Here is a 24,682-nt window from a genome sequence, read left to right on the forward strand (position 1 = left end):
CTCTAGTTGGGTGCTATTATTTTCCCCTTTTTAATGGACTGAGGAACAGGGGATCAGAAACATTAAGTCACCTGCTCAAGGTCACACAGCTAATAAATACCAAAGCCAGAATTTGACTCTGAGCAATATGACCTAGAGCTGAAGGTCTTATGGGGGGGGGGGCGTGTTTTGTTTGTTGTCTTTGACTTTTGCAGTCCTGGGGATGGAACTCAGGGCCCCCCGCTCGTGCTAAGCCAGTGCTCTAACGCTGAGCCACACCCCGGCCTTCTTATTTTTGGCAGCCTTGCTCTGTGCTGAGGCTGGCCTTGAACTCGAGTGCTCCTGCCTCAGCCTCCTGGGTAACTGTGACTGCAGGTGTGGGCCACGTGCCAGGCCACAGCTTACAGTCTGTAGCCACCGGGATGCTCTGGGGAGGGGTCGGGGGAGACGTGTCCCTTCATTGCTGCCTGTGGGCTGTGGTCGCTCCCCCCAACCTCAGCTCCTGGGGCCCAGGGTGGTGCCCAAGAGCAGGAAGGGCCAAGAATGTCCTTGCCGCCTGTTTGGCTGGCTTCAGGAGGAACAAGCCCCAGACATTCCTGGCCCACAGAAAGGAGCTGGGATCGGCCACCCCAGCAGGCCCACAGATCACTCTTGGGACGATTTTCTCTCAAGATAATCCCCTAAGTGGCCTCAGAAACGGGTCCCGCAGGCTGCGGCCCACATGCCTCTTTAACCAGCCTGAAAGCAAGACGAGTGTCCCTGCAGCTCTTGGTGACTCCTGGGACATAGACTGCCCCAGTCCCAGGGGAAGGGGCAAAGAGCTTGCTCTAAGTGACACCCGGGCATTACGGGGACGGCGAGTAGGCTCCTGTTTTGCAGTGCGGGGGACGGAGCCAGGGGCCTGTCCTGGCAAGCGCTCGGCCCCTGAGCCACACCCCAGTCCTGGTGGGCATCGTTAACACGGGCAGACGAGGCTGTGTTCCTCCACCTTCCCCAAAGGCTGATCAAGCTCCCAGCTGGGCAGGCCAAGACAGACAGGGGCTGGCCCTGCTAAACCTCCCTGCCCGCTGCCGCCCCGCCACAGGGCGCCATCTCTTGCTGGGACCACTGCAGGAGCCTGCGCGCTGGTCCCCAGGCCTGCTCCCCTTCAGTCTCCTCCTCCGAGGGGTCCTCCCCTGCTCGGCACCCTCCCCTGGACCAGCCTCCCCTGGACCACCCTGCGTCCACCCACTGGCTGTGATCCCGGAGGTGGGGCCAGGAGCGTGGGGAGGAAGTGGAGCAGCGCAGAGCCCGGTGGAAGGTGCCGCTGTGCGGTTGCTCCGGAAACCAGCCTGGAAGTTCCTCGGGAGGAAGGCGGCAGCTACCCCATGACCAAGCTCCTTCCCCAGAAGAATTGAAAACACATGCTCCTGCAAGAACTCGCACAGATTCCAGAATAGTCAAGAAGTGGGGGTCACCTGGTGTCCCTGAGCTGGGGCGCGGGCCAATGAGGCGTGGTCGATGCATACCACGGATTACAGTCTTCTGCCCGATAAAAAGGAACAGGTCGGTCCAGGCTGCAGTGGGGAGGGTCCGGAGAGCACACGCAAGTGACAGAAGCCAGCCATGCAAGTGACAGAAGCCAGCCACGGTGGCCACAGGCTTCAGATCGCATTTGTATGTCGCGCCCAGAAGGGCAGGCGAGAGGCCAGAGTGCGTTAGTGCCCTTCCCTTTGGTGGGGGCATGGGAGGGGCGGGGATCCTTGCTAAGGGCTATGAGGTTTCCTTTCTGAGGCTGTGGGAATGTTCTGGAACGAGCCTTGGGAGCATTTGAGCCTCCCAGTGAGCACACTGAGCGTCACTCCACTGTGCACTCTGAAACCCTGACGTTTGCAGGGTGCGGGGAGCTCCCCTGGAATCCCAGCTGCTCGAGAGGCTGAGGCGGGAGGACCCCAAGCTTCAGTCCGGCCTGGCCAACTTAGGGAGACCCTGGCTCTCCCGCCACCAGATGACACGTCTAGACATCTTGGGTTTTGGTATCTTTTTTTATTCAGTTTTCTGTTACAGGTCCCGGAAGAGGGCCTGGCCCACGGTAGAGCTGGGGTTTCCAAAGATGGACCCCAGCCACCTGCCCTTTTGCCACTGTGCCCATGAGGAGGTGGCTCTGTCTGGAATGTGCCCCCCCCATGCTGGAAGCTTAATCCCCCACGACCGTGTTGGGAGGACGCAGCAGAAAGATGCTCACAAACACGGGCCCTCCACCTTGGACTTCCAGCCTCCAGAACCGTGAGCCAAATAACCTTCTGTTCATCACAAGTAACCCCGCCAGTGCGATCTGTCACAGCGGCACAAAACAGACCAAGACAGTGACACTCTGTGACGCCTGGGCCTCAGCCTGGGCCTCAGCCTTGAGCTTGATTCGCCCTCCTGGAAGCCAGCGCTGGGAGTCAGTCCAGGCGATCTGCTGCAGAGGCCCTGGCGAGAGGCCCCGGAGGTTGGGAGGCCACGTGGAGACTGAGACGCACACCGCCAGCAGCCAGACGACGGCCAGGCCACACTGGACCTGCAGGGGCAGACAGCACAGCCGGCCACAGCCAGCAGCAGCCACCCGCCCAGGCACCTCCAAGTCGCGGGCATGTGCTAAGCTGAGCGGGTTGAGTCGTTTGCTACCCGCAGTTGGGGATCAATACAGTGCTCGATGCTCGATGAATATTCTTTGCAGGAAAGAAAGGACGGAGGGAGGGAGGGAGGAAATCAGCAGGAGAAGGAGGACACGCACCCACAGGAGCCACTGCCTGAGGACCGCAGCCCAGAGCTGTCGTCCTGACCGCACCTTCTGTGCTGTGTGGTCTCCACTCCATCTTTGACCATCCCTGTGCCTCAGTTTCCCCATTTGAAAACGGGGGTGGGGGACACTGCTCTGACCCCCTCAGGAGGGACCCGGAGGGTGCCAACCAAGCAGCTTCCCAGGGTCGCTTGCCATCCCCCTGAGCTGCAAGCCCCACGTCCATGTCTGTAACGTGGACCCAGCCGGGTCTCCAAACCTGCGTGGACACAGAAGCCAGGCAGGTGACAGTCACCTGTTGGGTCAGGAAGAGGCCAGCCTACGGATGCCTCTACCAATGGCTGGAGTTCTGTGTCCCACCTTTGTCTTAAGAAAGACAGCAGCACAAGCAAACCACACCTCAGCCGAGGCTCAGCCTCGGGGGAGGGAGTGGGGGGCTGGGGCACAGAGAGACCCTTTGCCCCATGGAAAGAGGCGGCTGCCTGGCACCAGCTAGTGCCAAGTGGGAGCTGCAGGCCCGCCTGTTCAGGACAAATGTGGTCCAGACACTTGTGCGATGCTCCCGATTGGCAGCCATCTAAAACTAACCTGGTGAATTTTTAAAAACCCGTGATGGTCAATAAGACTGTTGGGGGCTGAACACGCCTTCAGACCTGGGGTCACGCTGTGCCTTTAAGACACAAATGTGTAAAATGTCCAAAGAGGCGGGTCCGCAGGGACAGAGGAGCTGGGTGGGGTCTGGGTCTGAGAGCTGAGAGGTCAGGGTCTCCCCTGACGGGGGAGGAAATGGCTGGGGGCTGTGACCAGGCCAGGCCATTGAACTGGTCACTTTAAATGAGTGGCTCCTATGTGCCTGGGTCATACCTTAGTAGCGCTATTTAAACACACACCACAATCTTCGTAGAAGCCACAGTGTCCACTCAACCTGGGCAGAAGAAGCAGCTCTCCTCTAGGTCCAGGATGAAAGGGGTGAAATCAGAGTTGAAAGACCCTGGCTGGGGGCACAGAGAGAGCTCCGGCTGCCTCAGGTCTGCACTGCCAGCCAGGGAGGACCTGGCAGGGTAGATAATCATCCCCTCCTCAAGGAAGAGACACCCGTCCTGGTCCCTCAGGACCCTCGGCCTTGAGGTCTGAGTGTCCAGAGGGGACCGGCCACTCTTCCACATTCATCCTGACCCCGACTTCCAAGAAGGTAATTTGGCAACAATGACTGGTGCTCAGCGTAGAGTGCTTGCCTAGGGCGTGCAAGGCCGTGGGTCGATCCTCAGCACCACATATAAATAAGTAAATAGAATAAAGATATTTTTAAAAAATGCTCACACCCTTAGACGGTCCCCTCCTCCCAGGGGTTTATCCTGATTTTGCACAAATGCACAGTGACGGGTTTCAGGTGTTCACAGCAAAAGGCTCCGCAGAACCTAAGTGACTGTCAGTGGAAGAACGGTCACCTAAATAATAAGTCACACAGATACAAATCTGTCTAGTTTTCTTAAAAAAAAAAAAAAATCAGGCAGAGGACCAGGGACGTACCTAGAAGTGGATCATTTACCTGGTAAGGGGAAGGCCCTGGGTTTGGTCCCCAGCACTGAAAAAACATAATAAAAATTGGGCGGTTCTCTGTGCACCTGTATGGAGAGCTCTCCAAGCCACATTAAGTGAGAAGGACCCACAGGGCAGACAATGTAGGAGTGGGCAGAGGACGGGTGGGGGTGGGGAAGGACCTGAGCAGCCGCCCCGAAGGGGACCTGAGGATGAGGGCAGGCCTCTGCAGGCAGGAGCGGACGACCCGCTCAACCGCCACAGTCATGGGCTCTTGGACTGGTAACGTATGTGTACTTTTTAAAATTCTTAAACAAAACTTAATTGCTAAAAACAATTGATTCCAATTTACTTCAAATGAACCACAAAGCAAAATTTCCCCACAGCCACAGCCAAGGAATAAATTCAGGTCCAGTGACTCAATCCAGGAACCGAGGCCCATTTGGACCGCGCAGGCAGTAGCTGTGTTTTGCACAACTGTGACGTCCACAGCTGGCCCGAGGTACCCAGGTGCAGAGGGGACACAAGACCCCGAGCCTGCACCAGGGCATCCTGGAGAGTGGAAAATTCCTAACCTCCAGCCCCGAGGGAGGCCTGGGGTCGCCTGCTTCCAGAGACGGGGCGGGGCGGAACCACGGGCCACGTGGGTGAGTGGCATCACCCTCGCCACGAGCCCCTGGGGGCCCTGGGGACAGGCCTGGTGCTCTCCTCCCAGCGCCTGGCACGGTGTCTGCAGCTGGACCTGCTCAGCAAACACCTGTGCAATGGCTACCACTGTGACGAACGTCCCCAGACGGCTCACGGCAGCCCCACCCCTTGACATCTTCTGTGGACTCCTGGCCCCGTCCTCCAACCACCGGATGTCCAGGAGATGGAGGCGCACAGAGGCCCCGCACAGGCCCCAGCCCCTGTGCCCCCACCTCTTGGCCGTCCAGGGCCTGGGCTGAGCACGGTGTCCACACACCCATGAGACTTTTCCTCCCCCATCGGCACCAGGCACTGAGGACCCAGGGCAAGCAGGTCCTGAGGCTGGGCGTGGGGCACTCCTGGACTCTGGCTCCGGTCCCACTGCCACCAACAAGCCTGTGACCCCACTCAGGTCCAGGCCAGAGCAGGCAGGTGGCCTTAAGCAGGATGACTGTCAGAATCACCAGGGGACTGTGGAGAAGTCCGGATCCCCAGCTGGGGCCCTGGGGCACCTGTCCACACCAGCTCCACGCAGCAGTCACAGTGATGTCCCAAACAGGCAGACTGGGTCACTCCCAGGCTAATGCCCTCCTGGGGAGCTTTTCAGATCCCATTGCCCAGTGCCCCTCACCAGTTAGACCAGAACGCGGGGCCGGGAGCCAAGCAGCAGTACTTTTTTTTTAAATATTTTTTTTAGTCATTGATGGACCTTCATTTTATTTATTTTTTTAGATGTGGGGCTAAGAATCGAGATGCTGGGAGCCATTAGCCAAGTAGGTATGACAATTTCCTTGCCAGCGTACCCCATGTTGCTGACATGTTGCAGTGACATTGAATGTAGGTGACCTTGCTCAAGGACCAAGGCAGATTAGGGTGTTCCCGGTTTAAGATAATCGTGTTTAGGGCGTTCCCAGTTTAGGTTCCAGATTTAAGGTTTAAGATTATTCCTGCTGGGAATAGGGCGTATCCTGCTGCCTGAGTTCCCCTTGAGTTCTCACGGGATTCAGACAGTATATTTTGGGAGACAGAAGCCCAGTGGAGGTGAATTTGGGCAGAGAACGTGGATTTGGGCAGAGAACGTGGATTCGGGCAGAGAACGTGGATTTCCCCAGAACGTGATTGTAGACGGCTGGTGTGAGTTCGGGAATAAAGAGTTGCTGTTTGAATCTACAAGCTGTGTGGTGGCTCGTGATTGTGTGCCCAGCCAGACTGCGGCATTTGTGCCCAGCCAGACTGTGGCATTTGGTGGCCCGTACGGGGAACGTCTAAAGCTTGGAGGTAAGTGAAATTGCTCGCCCCTGAGGAAGAGCGAAAGAATGAGTGACCAATTCAAAAAACAATGTGTTATTGTTTTGATTTATCTTGTTTTTGTTTCAAGCTGCCTATCCCTAGAAATTTCTCAGGCAAACTGGAAAAAATGGTTGACTAAAGGTTTGAAGTTTGTCGGCCCTGAGGTCTGGCTGGGCACACAAATGCCACAGTCTGGCTGGGCACACAATCACGAGCCACCACACAGCTTGTAGATTCAAACAGCAACTCTTTATTCCCGAACTCACACCAGCCGTCTACAATCACGTTCTGGGGATCGAACCCAGTGCCTCACCCTGCCAGGCAAGTGCTCCACCACTGAGCCACGACCCAGCTCCAACGCATCAGAACTTCTTGTGAAGATTCTCCAAACATGACAATGTCCACAAAGTTTAGGAACCAGGACCTGCCCAGGGCCCTCAACCCGGCTGGACCCGCCCCCAGCGACAGGCTTCACGGAGTGTCCGCTTTACAGATGCATCGATTGTGGAGTCTCTGCCTTCTGCTTGGATTTCCAGAAGGTGGTCGCACATGCACACACCGAGGTGGGCAGCGTCTCGGGGCAGCAAGGTGTCCACTGTGTCCACTGGGGACCAGCCATGCTCACGGGCATAGGGCTGTTTCCAATCTTTGGGAAGCTGTTTCTTTCTAACGCTCCTGCCTTGGGGCTGAGGGTCGCCAGCCAGGAAGAAGGTATCTTGGGGAAGGCCCTGTCAGGGGGCTAAGGACAGCTGACTGCTGGTCGCGTGGATCCCAGCCAGGAACTCCCTTTCAAGGGGGTGGGCCCTCTCCAAGCGCCCACTGTGGCCTTGGCTTCTCATGCCCCAGAAGTCTCTGAGCCAGGGGCCTGGTGGGCACTGTCCTCCTGTACCTGGGGCCTCAGCAGCCAGCTCTGGTCTCCTGGCAGCCACTCCAGCCTTGGGGGTGGTCTCAGTCCTACAGCCAGAAGTCCCAGGCCCTGACCCCGGCCTGCACCTGCTCACACCCAGCTCAGGGCTTTGATCCATGACCCAAGAGCAGAATCCACACTCCTCCCCAAGGCCCCCGGCCTGGCTGGGCCCTGCCCACTTCCCACTGCCCCACCTGAGGTCCACCACGCAACCCTCTGGGTGTCTATCCCCCACAGCTATGTACGGGCGAGACAGTGTTTGCCATCCTCTAGACACTAGGCCTCCACCGTGGCCCTTAGGTACCTCCCGTGGGGCCTCTGTCACCATTTTGTCACAGCCCTTCCTCAGTATCTGTGAGGGAATTGGTTCCAGGACCCCTTCAGATACCAAAACCTGAGGATGCTCAGGTTGTTGCATAGAAGGGTGTAGCTCTGCACAGATCCTAGGCACATCCTCCTGTAGACATGCAGTGGCTCAAACCTGTAACCCCAGCGATTGGGGAGAGTTCAAGATCAGCCTGGGTAACTTCGCAAGACGCTGTCTCACAATATAATTTTTAAAAAGGGCTGGGGAGGGCTGGGGCTCAGTGGCAGAGCGCCTGCCTCGCACGTGTGAGGCCCTGGGTTCGATCCTCAGCACCACATATAAATAAATAAATAAATAAAATAAAGTCATTGTGTTCATCTGCAACTAAAGAAAAAATATTAATAATAATTTAAAAAAGGGCTGGGGATGCACCTCAGTGGGAAAGCACTTGTCCAGCATGTGTGAAGGGACTGAGTTCAATCCCCTCCCTCCTGTGTATTTTAGGTCATCTCTGATGATTCCTGTTGCTCAAATGCAAATTCATTGCTATGTAACTCGCTGTGATGCTGTTTGCCTCTTTTGCCGCTTTAGTTTCGCTGGGGATGAACCCAGGTCTGTGTGCGCTTGGCAAGCACCTACCGCCGAGCCACATCCCCAGCCTGTACTAGGTCTTTGAATATCTGCATCATTTTTATTATTCTATTTTTTGCACATTTTCCCCCAACATTTTTGATCCCCAGGTGGCTAAACCTGCAGACGTGGAACCCACGTCTACAGCACGGCCACCGTCTTCCCTTCCATCTTTACTGTCCACGCATCTCCCAGACCAGACCACGATGCCAGTCTTGAGGACGGCACCATTGTGTGCCACTGGCTTGCCCAGAACCCAGAACACAGCAGGTTTTCTGAAAATCTGAAGCATAAATTAATACAGAACTACATCCCTGAGACAGACTGCGCCCTGTGGTCCACCCACGGACTTCTAATTTAACACCTGAGACTTGAATGTAAAGGGACGAGCAGGTCACGGGGCACACAGGGTGGTTTCACGTAGGCACACGGTGTCTGCAGGCCAGACACAGGGAATATTCTCAGATTCCACGGAAAAACAGCCTCTTCCTCGTTTTTCTTAACACACAAGGCCATTTCTGGCTAATCTGTGTTTAATTGCTTTTGCCAGATACACAGTTTCAGCCAACAATCTCTCCCTTTGCTCTTCTGACGACAGAAAAATCAAAAAGTTCCAGCACAAGGGTAAATGGTGACCGACAGCAGCTTTAGTGAGGGAGTGGCAGGGACCAGGGGGGACTGTGGCAAAGACCGTTTCATTAAAATAAATAATAATAACTAAATAAATGAGAAACACATTTTTGCCCCAAGAAAAATGTCCACTCAAGAAACCTGGGTAGCTGGGCGTTGTGTCGCACACCTGGAATCCTCAGAGGCTGAGGCAGGAGGATCTCGAGTTCAAGGCCAGCCCTAGCAAAAGCGAGGTGCTAAGCAACTCATAGGACATCCTGCAGCGCTCCTCTGTCCACTCCTGTGTCCTGAAAGGCAGTGCCAAGCTGCTGTGGCCTGAGGAGCCGCCCAGAAGCTCATGGGTGAGACTGTGAAGGACGTTTAGAGGTGAAGTTGAGGGTTAGGAGAGCCTTGTCCTCATCAGTGCGTGGGTCCCCTGACGTGGGCTGACCGGTGGTGACTCTGCGGGTGGAGACAGGTCCCTAGGGTTGGGCCTTTGGGTTTATATTTTGTCCCTAGTGGGCAGAGCTCTCTGCTTCCTGATGGCCTGTCCTGAGCTGCTTTCCCGCCCACGCCCTTCCACCGTGATGGTCGGCCCCCCTTCCAGTCGCCAGCCGTGGCCGAACCTCCGAGATGGTGAGTGCCAAGTAACTTCTCCTCCTCTAACTGTTCTCGCCAGGTCCTTTGGTCACGGCGATGAACAAGCTAAGACACAAGGGCAGGCATGGTACGCTTCTGCCTGCTGCCTAGCCACCACGCCCTCTGCCCCCTTCTACCAGGGCTTCTCTCCACCCCCAACGACACCCTGCCCCCCCCCCCCCCCAGCAGGGCTCTTCCAACATGGATCCGCTGCCTGTGATAGTTTTCTCCTGGAGCCGGCCAACTCCTGTTCAGGCTTCAGGGCTCACCCTAACATGTCACTGCCTCAGGGAAGCCCTCCAGGACTGCAGGTAGGTACTACCCTCCTCCTCCCCTCCCGGACCTCGGGCTCCCTGGTCCCTGCACATCCCGGGGGCTACTGCCCAGACACAGCTTCTCAGAGAGGCCTTGCCCAGCCTCCACTCCAGACACACAGAGCCGCCCTCCAGCCTGGGGCGTCTCCAGGGCACTCATCACAACTAATGGGTGTTATCTGTCCCTGGCCTGCTGTCTGACCGCCAGGCGGGCAGGCCCAGGTCTGGCTGCTCTGTCCTCTCCAGCTCCAGGCCGACCTGCACAGAACAGGGCAGGCCCCATTTCACCAAGGAAGCTGGACACCCGCGGGGCTGGCACTGGCTGGATTAATATGCTGCTTCCTGTACGAGCCAACGGGACCTGGGGAAAGGGCTGCCCGAGGGCCACCTGCTGCTCAGGCCCTTCCCGATGCAGACTTCCCTTTCCTGGCTCATTTGCCAGCTGCAGCTCAGGGGCCTGTAATGAATCAACGCTAAGGAGGGCCTGGCGCGGCTGCCGCGGCCTGGAGTCAGCTTCTTTTGGTAAATAAACTTCAGCAGGCGCGATAAGTGGGTTTATTGCCGCACGGAGCTACAGGGAGTTGGGGTTCTCCATTATGTCCCTTACAAACGAGCCCAAGCAAAGCTGTTCTGAGTAAAGGAGCCCAGAGGAGAAAACAGCCAATACACACAGTCTCTTCAGAAGACTGTCCACAGCGGACCTGAATGGGCACAGGGACTCTCGCCGCCCACACTCAGGGCCTGGGGACGTGGCTCAGTGGCAGAGGGCTTGCCTAGCACGTGTGAGGCACTGGGTGATCCCCAGCACCACATAAAAGTAAATAAATAAAACAAAGGTATTGTGTCCATCTACAGCAACAACAAAAATATTTTTAAAAGAAAAGAAATAAGAACCCTGAAGCCAAGGGGAAACTGCAGACACCTGTCCCTGCGCCGCCAGACCAAGATGTGATAGGGGATTGGGTCTCCTCCAGGGTCCAGTCTGGCAAAGGGCAGCAGCTTTGAGCCACTTACAGATGTTCATAAATCCTGGATCCACAAGCCGACACGCATTCAGTGAAAGCCTCCGTTGCTGAGCTATGAGATCTACATAAGAACTTCGCAGCCACTAGGTCAGTCCCTGTGCAAGGGCACAACCTACAAGCAGAGCAGCACGCTGCTGGCGCGTAGTAGGTGCTCATAGAAACAATGCTTATCTCATGGTGGGATGCTAAGTCAAATAATGATGTAGACTCTCTAATGCAGAAGCCACCCACCCCAAGGGACTACTGAGCATTTAAAATGTGGCTGGCCCAGAGACAGGCTTTAAAAAGCCTGATTTGAAAAATAAATAAATAAAATTTTTTTAAAAAAAGCCTGATTTCTAAAACTTGGTTAAGAGAAAAGAATGTAAAATGTCATTATTTTAATAATTCCTGGGCTGGGGATGTGGCTCAAGCGGTAGCGTGCTCACCTGGCATGTGTGCGGCCCAGGTTCGATCCTCAGCACCACATACAAACAAAGATGTTGTGTCCGCAAAAAAAAAAAATAAAATAAATAAAAAATAAATATTAAAAATTTTCAAAAAAAAAAAAATAATTCCTATTACATATTGAAATATTTTGGATCTGCATTATTTTGGATAAATGATATTTTGGATACACTTAATATGGTGAAATGATGTCATCTGTGTTTCTGTGTGTGCTTCTTGGGGCACTTTAAATTACAAAGATATCTCACATTTGTGGTTGGAATCATATTTCTACAGGATAGTTCTTATGGATGCACTCATTTAACCCAGGGGCCCTGTACCACTGAGTTACCTCCCCAGTCCTTTTTATTTTATTTGGGGTCTTGCAAAGTTGGTGAGGCCAGTCTAGAATTTGCGGTCCTCCTGGCTCAGTATCCCAAGTTGCAGGGATTTCAGGCATGAACCACAGCATCTGAGTTGCATGCTACTTCTTTTATTTATTTATTTTCTTCTCTCTCTCTCTCTCTCTCTCTCATTTTTTGGTTTTGTCGTGCTTTTTTGTTTTGTCTTGGCATGTTACTTCCTAAACTGAGTTATTCACATTCCCCCAAATTCACCTGCTTAATGTGTAGGATCCAGCAGTTTCCTTCACAAAGTTCTGCACCCATCCCTGCTAATGTCACAACACTTTCTTCACCAGGAACAGCGTCCCCTTACCTTATCCTCGCCAGCCACTCTCCATGTTTCCATCCCCTGCACTTTTTTTCTTTCTTTTCTTTTTCTTTTTGGTACTCGGGATTGAACCTGGGGTGCTTTGACATTGAGCTACAGCCTCAGCCCTTCGGGGAAAAAAATCTTTCTTTCTTTCTTTTTCTTTTTTCTTTTTTTTTAATTTTGAGGGTTTTGCTAAGTTGCTTCCAGAAGTTGCTGAGGCTGGCCTTGAACTTGAGATCCTCCTGCCTCAGCCGCCTAAGTCGCTGGGATCACAGGCCTGCAGCTGCCTCAGCGGCTTTCTATGCCATTTTGAGTAAAGAAAAGCAAGTTGCAGAGGAGCACTGTATCATCACGTCTAATACAGATACGGATATATAAGTACCCACATCGCTAAAGGCGTTGGAATGATGCGCACCAACTGTTGGTGCTGGTTTTCTCTGCGAACTGGAACTGAAGTGGGAAAGAAAATGAGAGGGCGACGCCCGGCCTTTATTTTAAATGCTTCCGCGCTGCTTTTGTGATTTAAAAAGAGAACGGGCTGGTTTTCTGGCCCTAAATAACTGCTAGTGGACTTCGGTAACTTTTCCCAGCTCCATCAACAGACTGCTCCAGCCGGAAGGAGGCAGGAGCCTCGTTTTAGCTGTACTTTTTATTTATGCGTTTAAAATAGAAAGTGCCGAGAGGGACGTGGTATTTTGCTCCTAGCAACCGTAGCGGACCGCGGCCTCGGGGCTTCCCGCTCCTGGGCTCTGGCACCGCTCAGAGGAGGCCGGGGCTGGACAGGGGCAGGGCCCGTCGGGCGTCCCCAGGGCCAGCCCGGCGAAGGGCAGCAGCCCCGACCGCGCTCGACCGGGGGTCCCGGGTCAGCAGCAGCGGGGACGAGCTGAGACCCGCCGGTCATCTCAGGGTCGCCCCCGGCAGCCCCCGCTCCAGAGGGCGGCGGTCCTGGCCCCCCAGCCCTCGGGCGCGCGAGGATGCTGCGAGAACCGCGGGTTCCCACCTGTTTCAGGGCCCGGGTCCCCACCCGTGACTCCCGCATGGTCCTCCACCCCCGGTCCCCTACCTCGGCCCCGGGCTCGGGGGTCAGGAAGAGCGCGAGCTCGTGCGCCCCGCTGCGCACGGGCTCCGGACTGTCGGCGTCCACTAGCAGCATCCGGAGGGCGACGGGGTCCGGCGGGCACAGAGAGCCCGAGCGCCCATCCCGCGCCGGGGCCTCGGAGCCCCGCCCCGGCCCGCTGCCTGCCCCGCGGCCCGCCGGGCCGAGGGGGGCGGGGCAGGTGCGCACCGGCCGCGGCCCGCAGCTCCCCGCAGCTCCCCGGGCGCCGGCCGAGCGGGCAGTGCCACCCAGTGGTGCGCCGCGCGCACTGCGGCCGCCCCTGCACCACCCGGTGGACCAGGACCTGGCCAACTCGTTTGCAGATTGCAGTCACCTGGGCCCGTTTGAAACGTCCGAGGCCCGGGCCCCACACAGTCTTTTACGGTTGAGACCCGAGAATCAGAATTTTCTGAAGGTCACCAGATGGTTCCAACACACAGCCACGTCGAGAAGGAGGACCAACGGCGAAGACCACACCTTTCTGTTGGAATCCCCGGAGGGCAGTGGTTCCCAGCGTTGGAAACCCACCGCGAGCTTTTAAATGCCCCCAACCAGACCTCACGCCCGGCAGATTAGGTCAGAACCCCTGTGCGTGGGACTTGGTGACCAGAGGAGGTGCCGGGACTGGAAGAGCAGCTCTGCCACCCAACACCCCCCCCAACCCTTCATCAGAAGTTTTCTCGGGTGATTCCAGGGTCCACCCAGTGTCAGAGCTATCCTAGGGCCTCCTTCTTTTAAAGCCCCCAAGCTGCTGGCCCCAGGACCATCCTATTAAGCAGCTGGTTTTAGGAAAGCCAAGGGTAACGGAGGACCAACTCCTCCTCTTCCTCCTCCGGGCAGCCTTTATTTATTTGTGGTTCTAGGGACTGAAACTAGGACAGCTCTACCACTGAGATGCTCCTAAGCCATTCAGAGACCCTGGGGCTAAAGGAGGAGGGCTACCCCACACCCCAAACCAATAGTCAGGAGTACAGGGAAGTACATGGGCCAGGGAAGTCTTGATTTTTCGCAGGACTCCTCTTTCAAAATATTCAATTTGGGCCGGGCATGGGGTGGCGCATGCCTGTAATCCCAGCGGCTCAAAGGCAGGAGGATTCCAAAGTTCAAAACCAGCCTCAGCCACTTAGTGGGTCCCTAAGCAGCTTTAGGGAGCCTCTGTCTCAACTTAAAAAATAAAAAGGGCTGGGGTGTGGCTCAGTGGGTAGGCACCTCTGGCTCAATCCCTGGTAAGACAGATAGATACACAGATAGAAAGAATTTGTTTCTATTTAATGGGTTGATCTTAGGGTTGAAAATAAGTACACAGGGTGCCTCTCGGCCAGTTTCGGTTCCATCTGAATTCATATCCTGTCAGGCAGCCCAGGGAGGGTCTGAGCACGCCCTGGTCACCCAGCCACCCCTCTACAATCCCTACTTCCAAACGCACCCTCTGCTAACTTCTCAACATCCCGCCTGTACATTCAGGACTTCAGCCCACGGTCATTTTCTAGAAAATTCTTGGCAAAGACTTGGGTCTCAGGTGCTCAGGGAAAGGGGTTTATGGGAACTCGCTGAGCCCACACTTGGCCGTTGGCCACGGCATGACTTCCCTCAGTGTGCCAACCTTCCGGGCATCCCACGCTGGTCTAGGCACCAACCTTGGCCCCTCACCCGTCCCCTGGCTGGGACCTCTTCCCCAAGAGCCCAGAACTGGCCCAGATTAACCAAGTAGAGCTGAGTGTCACAACTGCCCCTCGGATAGATGTCAGGAACGAAATGGTAAGTGGGCGAGGAGCTGCCGTCACCGAGTGGCTTTTAAGTCATGCCCAAGCACACCACAGGTTGCTTAGGTGACGCGCAGCGTGAGCCTAAAGGGAGCAGAAACCATGCTCCCCCACCCACCAGGAAGGTGGTTGCTGGGGTGGGGGGGACAGGGAGGGACAACAGAGGGGTTTCAATGATATTTGTGATGTTCTTCTCTTTAGTTGATGTTGGCTATGATACTTAACCTTTTCAAATGCCCAAAATGACTCATTAAAAAAAACCCAACAAACCCCACAGCCTGGAATGTTGGTTAACAGCACTGACTGCCCAGCCCCCTTCCCTGGGGGAGGGTTCTGGAGACGGCGGGCTCTTCCCCAGCGCCCCTGGATCTGCACTCTGGGCCAGGCTGGCTCCACAGTCACTTTGCTTGTGAGTGTGCAGTTGTGCCTTAGAAACACTCTGCTAAACACCCAAGGCCCAGAGCCCTGCCCCAGACTTTCTGAAGGGAGGGGGCTTCCGGGGAGAAGGGGTGCTGGGCCTCTAGGTTGCAATCCCCCAGCCTCTGAGGACAAGCCCACCCAGGGGCTCTACCTTGCTGCTGGCATCTGACAGGGCCCCTGGGAGGCCGAGAAAAGATCTTAAACACAGAGGGTTGGGTTTGAAGATCTCCCCAGGCCCTCAGGGGCGCTTGGCTCCTGCCCCAGGGCCCTGCCCCCTGGTCCAGCCCTGGTCCCGGGGGGCCCTCAGGGAGGCCCTGGGAAGGGCAGAGAGCCTGAGGCCTGGAATGCAGCCCGCCGAGGCCGCACCCTGTCCAAACCAGTTTGAACCAGCTGCCGGGAGGGAGCCCTGGCGCGTCCCCACGAGCTCCCTCTGGTGCCCAAGCGGGGCTCGGAGCTGCTGCTCCTGCAGCCTTCTCCAGAGGCCTGGGCGGGTGCAGGCAGCCCCTCCCCGCCTGGGCATGAAGAGGTGGTGGCTGCCAGGCCCCAAGGGCCCCTGGGAGCTGCAGCCCTTAGCTGGGCCCCAGGTGGCACGTCCTCCACCCCCGCCCATCCGGCTTCACCTCAAGAGGCAAGATGGTGGCCTCTCCTGTCGTTTCAAAGTTCCCCAGCCCAGGCCTCAGGCACACCCCGCTTTAGACCAGCCCGGTTCCCAGACTTGTGGGACATTGGGAACCCCTGGGACGTCTCTAGAAAATACTGATGCGGGACTCCACCCGGAGACCGACTTAAGTGGTCTGGAGCTGGCCTCCCTGCTGAGGGAGTCTTAAAAGATCTTGGGGGGGGGGATTCCAGGCTGCCTGGTCCCAGGCTGCTTCAGGCTGGCCTCGCTCTGGGCCAGTGGGGACCCCACAGTGGCCTTTCTAAGGCCTGGGGCCTCTGCAGCAGCCTTCCTTGCTAAAGTGTCCTGGGCACAAATCATGTGCCAGTGCGCGCGAGCGTGTGTGTGTGTGTGTGTGTGTGTGTGTGTGTGTGTGTGTGTGAGAGAGAGGGAGAGAGAGGGAGGGGGAGAGGGAGAGGGAGAGAGAGGGAGGGGGAGGGAGAGAGAAGGAGGGGGAGGGAGAGAGAGAGAGAGACAGGCAGAGGAGAGGGAGAGGGATTCTCAGGCCCAGGGCCTCCTCACATGCTAAGCAAAGGTTCGGCCACTGAGCCAGACCCCGGCTCCTGACACAGGTTAGTCATGGAGTCCCACCGCACCCGGTAAGGAGGTGGGCCCGGCTATGACCCCATTTCACAGATGAAGAGACTGAGAGGGGAGAGGCGGGGTCTGAACCCAGGCGCCTGACCCCAGACCCAGGCTCTCAGCACTTTCGGGGCTCCCCGCCTGCAGGCCAGCCCTTCCTTTGGGGCTGGGTGCTGGCCTCCTGGGGCAGACCCCCTGCCCCCTGCTCCCCTGCACTGGCCTGCCCACCCGGCCCTGGCCCTGCCCAGTGGCCAGCAGAGGCAACGGGCTTGGGTCCGTGCACCTCTCCATACGGGGCCGTCACGCCAGGTGTGCGGTCTGCTCTGTGGCTTCTCTTGAGGAGGGCCTGGGAGCCAGGGCCAGCGTGGCCCTGCTCGGCCCCTAAGGAGCTGCCTGATTGGCCAGTCCCCAGGCCTGGCCTGCCACGGGCGTGTTGGCTCCTGAAGGCAGCCAGGCTTGTGACTCTGGAGGCCCCGTGTCTGCCGGCCTCCACATCTCTGTCCAGGGCTCTCCTGCCTGGACGTCCTAGGCTGGACCTCCTCCCCCTGAGCTGACCTCTCGGCCTGCCCCCTCCGGCCTTCAAAGCTTCTCTTTCTCAGCTGTTTCATGACCCCAAACAGGTGAGCCCTTTCAGCTTGCCCTCAGAGACCTGCTAAGTGTCGGGTTCACCAGGACACAGCACTCCTGGGCACAGAGAATGAATCCTTCGTCCAGCAGGCTGCCTGGGCACATAGTAGGTCCTCAGTAAACATGGATATCGAAAACACAAAGTGCGGTCCTATTTGGTGTCTGTTTTCCCACTAGCAACGGAATGTCACACACCCACTTCCGCAGGAGCACAGAGAAAAACTGGGTTTTTAAGAACATTTTAGGTCATGATTGTGAAATTGTCACTATTCATGGCCAGGCAAAGCAGTGTCAGCTTCCTCCCCGCCCCTGGTCGTGTGGCAGGGCTTTCTCTACCCCACGGAGTCCTGCGGCCTCTAGTGGGAGGCCGAGGATCAGGCCTCCATCTGCAGGCAGTGTCGGCCTCCCTTCAGAGCAGAGCTGCCGGCTGGAGAGGAGGCGCCCGAATCTGGAGGCAAAGGAGGCCCCCCCCTTCCAGCCCCTGAGAGCCTCTGGTCGCTGCTTCTGCCTCCACCTGACCAGGAACGTTGTTTGGTGTCCAAGGTGACAGGCAGCGAGGCGGGCCACCAGTGCTCCCTATGAACTTTCTCTCACTCTCAGCCTCCAAGTGGGGTGGGTGCCACCCTTCACCCAGCACCCTAGGCCAGACACAGCTCGGGACAGCACTCAGCGCTCCCGAGGCTCCTACCCCACGGGAGCCGCGCCGAGGCCACAGATCCAGGGCAGCTGGGGCCGCACCCTCAGACCAAATGGAACAGAATTTCTCAGCAAAACGTGTGAACTTTCACTTGAATGAGCTAAAGAAAGTCCTTAAATAACGTCTGGCCAGTTCAACTCCGCGTACTTCTACTGAAATGGCAGCTGAGCACGGCCATGCACACGCACACCTATGATCCCAGTGACTTGGGAGGCTGAGGCAGGAGGATCATGGGTTTGAGGCCAGCCTCAGGAACTTAGCAAGACCCTGTCTCAAAATAAAAAAATAAAAAGGGCTGGGGGTGTGGGTCAGTGGTAGAGGGCCCCTGGGTTCAATCCTCAGCACACACACACACACACACACACACACACACACACACGCCTAAAGCTTCTTGGAATTTCCTGGATTTCAAAATGACACAAAAAAGCAATTGTGGGCTTAACAGTTGGGGAAACTGAGGCTCAGGAAGGCCCAGGGCCTGACCCAGCCCCCCACACATGGCTGCTGAGCAGAGAGGCCCAGCTCGCACCCAGGGTCCTTTCCACTGCGTCATGTCAAGATGTGTCAGAACATTTTAAAGAAGAGAAATGCCCAAGTAAAATCGGCCCTTTTTGGTCTTTACGTACATGATATAGTACAGTGTATACAGTGGGTGCTTCATAAATGAGCACTGCTCTATATGAAGCCTGCAGTCATATCAGTGACAAAGCTGGAGGAGCCTCTGGTTGTAACAGTGGCCAAAAACAAGCGAAATGAAATTTAGCAAAAATAAGAGCATTTTTTTGTTTTTTAACCTACGGGGATAAGGAAGCCCTGTGTCCAGCGGTTCCCATGACCACAGATTTTTTTGAATGGTCTTAGAGTTCAACATCAGGCAATGAAATAACACACCTGCTGAAAAGCACCTGGGAATGAGGATGTTTACTGAAAGAAATACGGAATGTAATGCAAAGAGCAGAAGGCGACGCCCTCGGGCTCTGGCACGGTCCTGGGGGGAGGTGGGCAGCTCTGGGAGCGAGCATTGCTCAGTGGCTACTGCATCTTCCAGACTCAAATTCTCTTGGTTCAAATACTGGCTCCCTATCACTCACTGTGTGACCTTGGTGGAGTTACTTAACTTCTCTGTGCCTCGGTTTCCTCATCAGCAGCAAGGCATGATGCAACTCACAAGGTTGTGGAGAATATTCAATGAGATAATCTGTGTAAATGGCCTTAAGTAGTGTCTGGCACCAAGTAAGTGCTCAGTAAATACAGCGTGGTGAGCGGGACATTGGAACCAGGGTGTTCTCAAGGGAGGGCGAAGAAGATGGCCAGATAATGTAACTGTGGAACTGCCAGGCAAGGCATCTGTCGCCAAGTGTGCATTGGATGCGTGTCTGTGTCCAGCGGAAGGGAAGGCCGCCAGGTGATGCCCTTTGAAGGGGCGGCTCCCGTTTGCCTGGGCGAAGTTGGGATCCCTGAAGGGAGATCACAGAAAGGGTTCAGTGAATTCTTGGGGCTTCTAAGGAAAGATCTCAAACCGAACCAGAGACGCCAAGCCAGACGGGGCCCATGCCAAGCCCCAGTGTGCCACTCAGCCCTCACAAAGACACCCTGTGAACACCTGGGCTGTGCTGCTGGGGAGCCAGGGTCGGGAGTTCTAACTTGGCCCTGAGACTGCCCCCTGGTGGACATATCCTGTAACAGCCTCCGTGAAGTGGGCAGGACAGGGGCTGGGGGGAGGGGCCCCTGCTCCTGAGGTTAGGTTACTGATTAGCTGACCTGGAGGTCATCACAAGGAGATTGTCCTGGGTGGGCCTGACCTAATCCGGTTTGCCCTTAAAAGAGGGTTTAGAGGTCAGAGACAAAGACTGTCATAAGTGGAAGAAGCGAGACCGACAGGCCCCTGGGTTAAAGAAAGCAAGCTTGGTGCTCCGACCCGCCCCTGGGGGGCTCGTGGGGGGCCCCACGAGCTGCAGGACCCTGAGCCTCAGACTCACAACTGCAATCCATAAATTCCACCCACACCCTGGATGCCCTGGGAGGAGGTGCCACGCCGCAGACAGCCCTAGCCAGCGGGTGGGACGCAGCCGGGATGAGCCTGGACCACGGGCCCAGCTCCCACGGAACCAGAGGACAGGCGTGCGCGGCCTGAGGCTCCGCCTCTGCAGTGCTTGGTCAGGTGGCGATGGACAGGTGAGAGGTCACAGGGAGTGGACCTCACTGGAGTCAGGGGACTTCCTAAGGGAGGACGCACATGGTGGGCAGGAGGCTCCCCAGGAGTGACGGCCTGTGGCCGAGTCAGTCCACACAGGTCCATGGCCACCCCCAAGCCACCCCTGCCATGCAGGGAGGGACACGGAGGGGACGGAGGGGTCTGTTCTTTGTGCAGAGAGCTGACCTGCGGGCAGAGCCACAGAGCTGACCCACAGGGCGTCTGCCTAGACGTCGAGTTGACCTCTAGGTTCCCAAGCTCAGGGTGGGGGACAATGACAAAACCTGGGGACACTGTAAAACTGCGGATTCTGAGCAGATTGGGTCAGTTACCTGAAGACTGCCCTCTTCAAGAAACGTAAATTAGAAGCCAGTAGAATTCGGACGGCCCTGAAAGATGAGTTTTACCAGCATTTTCTTTCTGTGGAGGGGAGTGGCGTTGGGGCTCCAGGATGCTGGCTCCGCGGAGGGAGTGGCCGCCTTTGTCCTCTTGACTGCTGTGTCCCCCGTGTCTGGCGAGGAGAAGACAGTTGGCAGATTGAGTGGAATTTATGTATATATTTTTATTTTTAAAAAATATAGAATGCTTGGCGGATCTGCATGTCACCCCACCGCGCTATCTCCCCTGCGCCTTTCCAGTTTTAGAACATGCGCAGCCAAAGCAGGCGCGAGTTGGCGTGTTTTAAATGAGTGAAGTTGGTGAATCGTGCTTGACAGCTTTATTGAGAGATCATTCACATACTCCGCCATTCACTTGGTGAATGCATACAGTTTAGATGGGGGCGGTGGCCATGCCTGAGATCCCCGTGACTTGGGAGGCCGGGGCAGGAGGATTCCATGTTTGAGGCCAGCCTCGGCAACCTCGCGAGACCCTGTCTCAAATTTGTAAAAAGGGTTGGGTCTGTGGCTCCGTGGCAGAGAGCCCCCTGGGTTCAATCCCCAGCATCTGAAATGAATAAGTAAAGCCTACATTTCATTATAGAGTGAAATACATTTCGGTGTACAGTTCACGAGTCTCTGTATCATATTTACTGATTGGCACAATCACCACCACGATCAAGTTTAGAATATTTACATGACCCAAAAAAGAAAGCCCGCACTTGTTAGCTGTCAGTCCCCAAGTGCCCCCAACCCCGGCAACCACGAATCTCCTTCCTGTCTCTGGGGATTCTCCTGTCCTGGACATGGCATATAAACGGACCTGTGCACTGGGTGGCCCTCACGGCTGGCCTTCACACAGGAGGGTGTGTTTAAAGTGCACATGCTTGAGCATGACCAGTTCACACTCCTTTTTAGGGACAACTAATTTTTTTTGTTTGGGTGCCGGGGATTGAAGCCAGGGGCACTTAATTACCGAACCGCATCCCCAGCCCTTTTATTTTGAGGGAGGGTCTCACTAAGTTGCGGAGGCTGACCTTAAAACTGCAATCCTCCTGCCTCCACCTCCCAAGTGGCTGGGGTTAAGGTGTGGCCACCGCGCTCTCCCAGTGACAACCAGGACTTCCCTGCAGGGTGTGCCACAAGTGTGTATCCGTTTCTCAGTTGATGACACCCAGGTTAGTGGTCAGCCACTTTGTCATGGCTTTGATCCGTAATTGGCGACCCGTCCCTGTGCTGAAGTTCATCTTCACCCTCGCCGTTGCTCATCCGATCCACCCCTAGGGGCTGCTCCTTCAAAACCCAACGTACCACAAGGGCTCTTAGAAAGGGCCAGCTCCGGACAGCCCCAGAGGGATCCCAGCTAGTGTGGCCACGATATGGGGAAGAGCCTGGCCACCAAGCAGAGTATGAGCTCAGGACAACGCCCTAGAGGGATATGGGTCAACTTGAGAATTTGCACAAGTTCAGATCCTCGAGGTCCAGAACCTTTGCAGGAAAACCAACATGGCCATGTGCAGCTGTCTGTGCCGTTCACAGTGAAATAAAGCTAGCAACGGAGCTAAGAGTAAACAGGGGCGTCTATAGATAGACTTCAGGCCCAGCGCGGGAGCAGGAGAGTGTTAGGTGAGTTGAAGAGACCTTCAAACATGCTGCTGATCCAACGTTCCCGTACTGTAGCAAACCCGGAGGTCATCAGCCCGCCGGGAGGAGAGTCTTCTTTGGCTCCGAGTCTTAGAGGTTCCATCCATGATTGATCAGCCCTGGGATTTGGATCTCATGGCGGGAGCATGTAGCAAAACTGCTCGCCTCGTGAGGAGGACATGAAAGACGGAGAGGAAGTGGCCTGAGGCTCCCATCTGCAGGGCCCAGGGCTCTACGGCGGAGCTCCTCCCACCCCACAGCTCAGTTACGAAAATATGCAAAGCACCCAGAGAGAAAAGCCAATAAAAGAAGAAATGCAAAGAATCCAGACGGTAAAGGTCTTTGAATTAGTAATCAAGACAGACAGAGTGGCCATGAGACGCTCCCCCACCCCGGCTGACAGGCAGCATAACATAACCAATCTGACAGGGGACGGAGCCGCCGGGGCCAGGACGGGCTCCTCCACTGACCGCAGGCTACAGGGGTCTGTGCCCTGGGTGGCCATCATCACTGGAGATTTTCATTCTTTTTTCTATAGATTCTTTTTCTAAAGTTTCTGAAGTTGCAGGTGGCTCCCAAGGACACCCGCTTCTTTAACCTCAGTCGTCTTGGGAAACATTTCTAGACACAAACACCTATTTTTGTTTTTTTCCCAGCATCTCTGAAGGTCAGGGTCAACCCAAAGGCCCAGGGGAGAGTCCGAGGAGCCCAGTGTCCGGGAACGAGCGCTTCAGGAGAGGAACAGAGAACCAACTCGCTCGGGGAAGGAGAGTCCAGCCACGCAGGCGTCCGCTTGCCAGGGGGCGCCCTAACGAGGGCCATGAATTATGTATGGCGGCTGCTGAATATTTCATCCTCCCAAACCCTGGTTTGCCCACGTGCAGCTGGAGGGAAAGAAGACCTGGCCGCGCTGCTCTCCTCGGCTGCAAACCTGCGCCAGCACGGAGTCTTCTGCGGGGAAAGAGTCCAGGGCAGCAGAGGACATGGCTTCGCCCCCTGCGTGGGCCTCCCCGGTCCTTCAAACCGTGGACGTTCTGCAGTGCTGGACATGCCGGGGTCAAAGCTGCCTTCAGGACCCTTGGTGATGCCCGAGCACAGGGGGTTTGTGTCCTCTGGGGCCACACAGTGCGTGGGAAGGACAGCAGGGACGGTGGCGTTTCAGGAGGGCCCTGCGCTTGGCTTCCCCAGTGCCTCTCCATCACTGCTCATTCTCTCCCTGTCGCTTGGCTGTCGGCCGACTGCTGGAGACACCTGCCAGCCCCGCTGGGCATTGTCCCTGTGAGCACCAGCCAGGGCGGGACGGGGGGGGGGGGGGAGGAGGGCCACCAAGGCCAACTCACAAAGCACCCTCCGGTGTCAACCACACACCACAGGTGTCACCTTTGCCTCCCACAAGGGACCGAGAACCGATCATTGTGCGAGGCCATTTTTTGGTGCAATTTGTTTGTGATCACTTTTCAAGTAAGGTCTGGCTCTGTGTGTGAGTGTGCACGTGCAGGTTTGATTCCACCTCCAGCGGGGGCAGGTCTGTGTGTGTGTGTGTGTGTGTGTGTGTGTTCTTGGACCCAGTTTAAAATCAGGTGGCCAGCTGGGTGCGATGGCGCTCGCCTGTAATCCCAGGGGCCAGGAGGCTGAGGCAGGAGGATCTGGAGTTCAAGGTCAGCCTCAGCAAGTTATCGAGGCCCTAAGCCACTCAGTGACACCCCGTTTCTCAATACAAAAAAGGGCTGGGACGGGGCTCAGTGGTAAAGCGCCCTGGATTCAATCCTGGTACCAAGAAATCAATAAATCAATAAAGTAAAACCAGGGGGTCAGAGGTGGTGTGTTGGGTGGTCTCCCCGGGTTTACAGCCTCGCAGGGGGTGCCAGGAAGGCAGTGAGTGCTGGTGACAGTCCCCGTCTGGGTCACTGCTCCTGAGTTCCTGCTCCGGGCTCCCGGGCCAGTCCCAGGTGTCCCCACAGCCCATCCGCCCCGGGCCTGTAGGGGGACGCTGTCCACCGAGGCTGCGGCTGCCCGGGGGGCCCGAGCACAACTTCTCCCCAGCCGAGGCGCAGGACCGCTCCCCGCTGGCCACAACGCACGAGCCCTGGGCGGTCCCAGCCTCACCTGCGGGAGCCGGGCAGGAACGCGGGCTGGGCCTCGGGGGCTGCGCTAGGATCAGTGGCCCGAGAGCTGGTCCTTCGGCAGGTGAAGCAGGACAAGGAAAACCCAGCCTGAGAGTCGCAGGGGGCGGTGATCTGAGCGCAGAGTTGCCTGGGGTCGTCCGATCCTCGGGCCCGGGATCCCCGCACGATCCCCACACGGGCGCTGGCTGTCACCGAGCGAATTCATGGCAGGATTCACAGCCCAGCAACTGGAGGCTGAGGCAGGAGGATCCCAAGTTCCAGGCCAGCCTGGGCAGTTTAGCAAGACCCTGTCTCCAGGTGACATAAAAGGGGCTGAAGGTGTAGCCCAGTGGTCGGACGCCCCGCTCCGTTCTCCAGTGTGTGTGTGTGTGTGTGAACAGTTCTCCTCTTAAATGGCGGCACACACCTGTCATTCCAGGGAGGCTGAGGCAGGAGGACGGCAAGTTCAAGGCCAGTCTCAACAACTTAGGTCCTCGGTAACTTAGCAAAACCCTCTTTCTACATAAATAAATGAAAAGGGCTGGGAATGTCGTTCAGTGGCAAAGTGTCCTTGGGTTCAATTCTCAGTACCCCCCCCAAAAAAAATCAGCATTAAATCAAACAGACATGAGGTTCCCGACACGGTCCAATGCAGCTATAATGTCACTTGTGTGGTTCTCATAACTAGA

At 56.3% G+C, this 24,682-nt stretch overlaps 1 protein-coding gene across 2 annotated transcripts in view; it reads right to left on the bottom strand.

Moving 5' to 3' along the window:
• The window catches only part of Bcas4 (breast carcinoma amplified sequence 4), a 53,293-nt gene extending 40,280 nt beyond the window's left edge, over positions 1–13,013 (bottom strand). For both annotated transcript variants that reach the window (XM_071608992.1, XM_071608991.1), the window contains exon 1: positions 12,894–13,013. In XM_071608992.1, the coding sequence (XP_071465093.1) occupies positions 12,894–12,983 (90 nt within the window). In that variant the 5' untranslated portion in view covers positions 12,984–13,013. The remainder of the gene's footprint in view (positions 1–12,893) is intronic.
• Between the last annotated feature and the right edge of the window lie 11,669 nt (positions 13,014–24,682).

The sequence above is a fragment of the Marmota flaviventris genome, chromosome 2, assembly GCF_047511675.1.
Source record: "Marmota flaviventris isolate mMarFla1 chromosome 2, mMarFla1.hap1, whole genome shotgun sequence".
Classification (NCBI taxonomy): Eukaryota; Metazoa; Chordata; class Mammalia; order Rodentia; family Sciuridae; genus Marmota; species Marmota flaviventris.